The sequence below is a fragment of the Rhagoletis zephyria genome, unplaced genomic scaffold (assembly GCF_001687245.7).
Source record: "Rhagoletis zephyria isolate East Lansing unplaced genomic scaffold, Rhagoletis_zephyria_1.1 Rzeph_scaffold_17336, whole genome shotgun sequence".
Classification (NCBI taxonomy): domain Eukaryota; kingdom Metazoa; phylum Arthropoda; class Insecta; order Diptera; family Tephritidae; genus Rhagoletis; species Rhagoletis zephyria.
Window position 1 is genome coordinate 1 of NW_016174397.1, and position 4,023 is coordinate 4,023.

Consider the following 4,023-nt stretch of genomic DNA (forward strand, 5'->3'; position numbering starts at 1 on the left):
CGACTATCGGTTTCCTCGGTTATGCACGTTATGGCAGTGAAGTGCGCGGCAGCATTACCTTGAACTTGAAGGAAGGCACAATGTAAACACAAATAGAACTGATGACATTTAAATTACTTAATAATTAGAATCTCCTATATTTGTCTTATTATTTTTTTTTAGTTTGGCCGACATTGCAAAACTGCTGATAGCCGTTGCCTCGATTTGTGCTTATGGTCTGGTATTTTATATTCCAATAGATACGCTCTGGAAAAATATAAGTCATAAGTTCAATGAAAAAAATCACAACATTACACAGATAATCCTGCGCACTTGTATTATATTAATTAGTGGTGCGATAGCTGCTGCTATACCGAACCTGGAGCCATTCATTAGTCTTGTGGGTGCGGTCTTCCTCTCACTATTGGGTATGTTTTGTGAAAAGTACAGCAAATTTGTAGTAAAACATTTGTACATACTATATACTTCATATTGCAGGTTTTTTTGTGCCCAGCGTTTGTGAAACAGTGCATTTGTGGCCAGATCGCTTGGGTTGGTGCAAATGGAAACTGTACAAGAATTTACTGTTAAGCTTATTTGCGATATGTGCTCTGGTTGCTGGCGCTGCAGCGAGTATAAACGAAATCATTGAGTCGTACAAGTCATAAACGGTCCCAACATAGCCACTAATGACATACTGCCCCATACATAAATATGTATGTATGTATAAGATTCAAACCGCGAGCGTAGTATAAGTTCTAGAATAATTAATTTCACAAAAATTTGTATATTAAACTTACATAATTCAGCACTGTGAACCCACTACTTAAGGAAATAATCTTAAGTGTAAAATTTGTATATGTATGTTTATTGGCATGCAAATATTTTTAGGTATCTGTGATTTAAATGTGTGAACTTGATTTGCAAATTTAATGGCAAGTTATTTGGAAAAAAAATTAAAACAATGTACTATGTGTACGTAAAAGCTTATGGCTTTATTCATAAAAAATAAAGTATCTTTGTAAAAAGTTTATAAATTCAAAAATGTTTAAACACGTCAATGTATAAAGCTCTTTAAACTTACCTCATTTTTTATGAATAAGGCCATTAGTATCAAACCTTACGTAAAACAAAAACTCCATATAAAAAAGGCCGAAGAAATGGCGAAGAAATTTTATTATGTCAAATTTCTGTAAGGCGGTTCTCAGCCATTCAAGAGATCCGTGTTCAATCCTCGGCAACAAATTTTTTTAATACAATTTTTTTTTTAAGTTTTATTGCTTAAAAAATTCATATTTTTTTTATTTTATTTAACGTTTAGAAACTTTTTTGATTCATCTTTTTTCTTTCACTTTCAGTTTCTCAAATTGTTAGTTTTTTCTGTTTTAAAAAAATATATATATTTTTTTCGTTTAGTTTTTATAAAACTTATTGCTAAACGATAAATATGATAACACTATTAGCACATCTTTCAATTAAATATTCGAAATACAGAAAAGGGCTTTCAAGATAGTTGCCGAAATGTAAAGACTTTTGTCTCTTGAAAGACTGAGGTGAGTTGAAACACAAATGCCAGAATTGGCCTGTCCTTTAGCAAACAATTTATTTAAAATAAATAAAAAAATATCCTTTTTAAATCAATAAAATCTATAAATCAAAAGAAAATTAGATCAAAAAAGCAAAAAAATCAAATGGCCATTTTGCTACAATTTAGTAGCCATCTTGTTAACGTACGAAGTAAGCGCTTCCTCACTAAAGTTAGTTTCCGTTCTCCTTCTATTCTTTCGTTCTAATTCACAATGGTAATGTAAAGTTAAATTATGTATAAAAGTCTTGCAACTCACAAAACTTTAAAAGTTAGCTAATTCAGTTTTAGCGATACAAGTTAATTCTGCAAAAAATAAAAAGTCAGTTAAATACTCTTCTTAAAGGTTTTTCTTTAAATATTTGCAGCGGCAATTTATTGTGAGCTGCACTATTGTGAACTGATTTTTATTTCAGTATCTTGAGTGTTTGCGATTTGTTAGTGACGCGCTAAAGTTTTTCGTTGATTGTCAATTTGTTTAAGTGATTTTATGTTGTAATAATGAAGTAGAATTTTAAGTGCGTATGGAAAAGTGCGTAGTTCCACACGTTGTTTATGAATTTATTGCACGAACGTTCGCAGGCCATTCTGCCCACTTGAAAGGAAATACCGGCATTGCTTAAGAATCAGCCGCGCTATAGTGTCAATTTTAAATGGCAAAGACTTCCGTCAGTGGTGTTATCCTTTTAAATGTGTACATACATACATATATACTTAGCATTAACGAACAGTCTGGAAGTGGAAAATTTTAAAATATGTTAAATTCTTTTATATTACTCATTTACCGGTGTAAAAGTATGCAGTATTCAATTGAATCAAATCAAGTAGGGCGGTATCTTGCAATTACAGAATAGAAGAACCACAGCCATATAAATACATACAAATGTATACAGGGTGTGTTCGGAAACGCATCAAGCCAAAGCTTCAGTCTCTTTTATTTCTAAACTACATTTGATGGAAATGCCTTATTTACGCAACTAAGGTCTGTTGTCAACTGTCGTTGCTGAGCTCATCTGCTATTTTGCCATAGGTCCAGACCACTTGCTCAAATTGGTGAATACCACTAATGATTTTTTTTTTTGAATTTTAGTGCTGGTAAGTTCAATATCCATGTTTTCACTAGTCATTCATTGGATTTTTTTAGCTGTTAAATGTCCAGATTTTTATTTTTAGAGCATTTTTCGATTTTTATTTTTTCGATCAATTTGATCGTTATTTTTTGATTTTTATTTATTTTTTTTTTCATTGAAAACAATTTCGTAATCAAATAAATCATTTTTAAGCGTTTTTATGCAACTGGGACCGACTTATATTTTTTATGATCTAAAAAATATAATCTGAAAATAACGGTTGAATGATGATTTTTTTATACGGTCCCTGTACTATACAAAAAAGTGAGTTACAAAAAAGTGATGGACTCAAGAGTGAAATTTTGTTAAGTCTAGAGGAACACTGGCGCAATAAAACATGTTCGGAGGCAGCCAGGAGAAGAGCTGCTTCCATGGCACATCCAACAACGCATGAAATATCCTTGGTTTTGTTGTTGTTGTAGCGGTACGAATAAGCCCCGCCTTGGTCGGTTTGTGCATCAATCGTTGTCGCCAAGCTCAAATAACGGAAGGCCCAAGAAATGAGCTGTTTCTACGGGGTCAGACCAAAAGGGTGAGGGGTGTTAGCTGAGTAGGATTTAACTGACATATAAAGGGGTGGTTGGTGTCGTGGGGGTAGGCTCCACATGCCGGACACTCATTGGTGATTTTGCGGTCGAGTCCAGACAAATATCTGTTAAGACGGCTACAATTGGGCCAGAGTATCGAAACTCCGAGTCTGCAACAGGTGGAGATTGGGTTCCTATCACGGCATTCATAGGCCTGTGACATTTCACCGAAACTGCTCGCTTAGTATTTTAATTTCGAACAGCCGTCAACATATGAAATCAGGGAAATTCCCTCCGGGGGCAGGGGAAACTTTGAGATATAGAAGCTAAATAGCAAGGGAGAGAGGACACCAGCTAGTGTATCCCATTGCAAAATTGTTCGAAGTTTTAGGGTTTGATCTCGAAAGGTTACTGACGACTGCCGATCACTCATATAGTTAGCCGACCACCGTTTGTGTGCTCTGTAGGAGAGGGGAAGCCTCGATGTCTTCTTATTGCGTGGAATGACAAACGGTGTCAAACGCCTCTGACATGTCAAACGCTACTAAGACTGTTCTCTCACAGGGGCGGATGCGGTTAAGGCCACGGGTTATTTCAGTGTTCATGACGTTAAGTTCTGTGCACGTTACGGAAACCATGCTGATGCTTCGCTGAGGTCAGGTGGTAGGTGAAGTGCGGGAGTAGCAGGGTCTTAAATTTCTTAGCGACCAGGAAAAAGAGCGTTATCGAGCGATAAGATTCTCATTTGTTACCTGACTTCCCCGTCTTCAGCAGTGGGACCACTCTCCCCGTTTTCCAATGA

At 35.5% G+C, this 4,023-nt stretch overlaps 1 protein-coding gene across 1 annotated transcript; it reads left to right on the forward strand.

Annotated features, from left to right (window-relative positions):
- Nucleotides 1–5: 5 nt before the first annotated feature.
- On the forward strand, nt 6–658 carry LOC108379791 (proton-coupled amino acid transporter-like protein pathetic; the record flags this gene model as incomplete). The annotated part of the gene is made up of 3 exons (XM_017636139.1): nt 6–82; nt 163–407; nt 478–658. Coding segments are annotated over 3 exons (492 nt in total), but the record flags the coding sequence as incomplete, so codon positions are not given.
- Between the last annotated feature and the right edge of the window lie 3,365 nt (nt 659–4,023).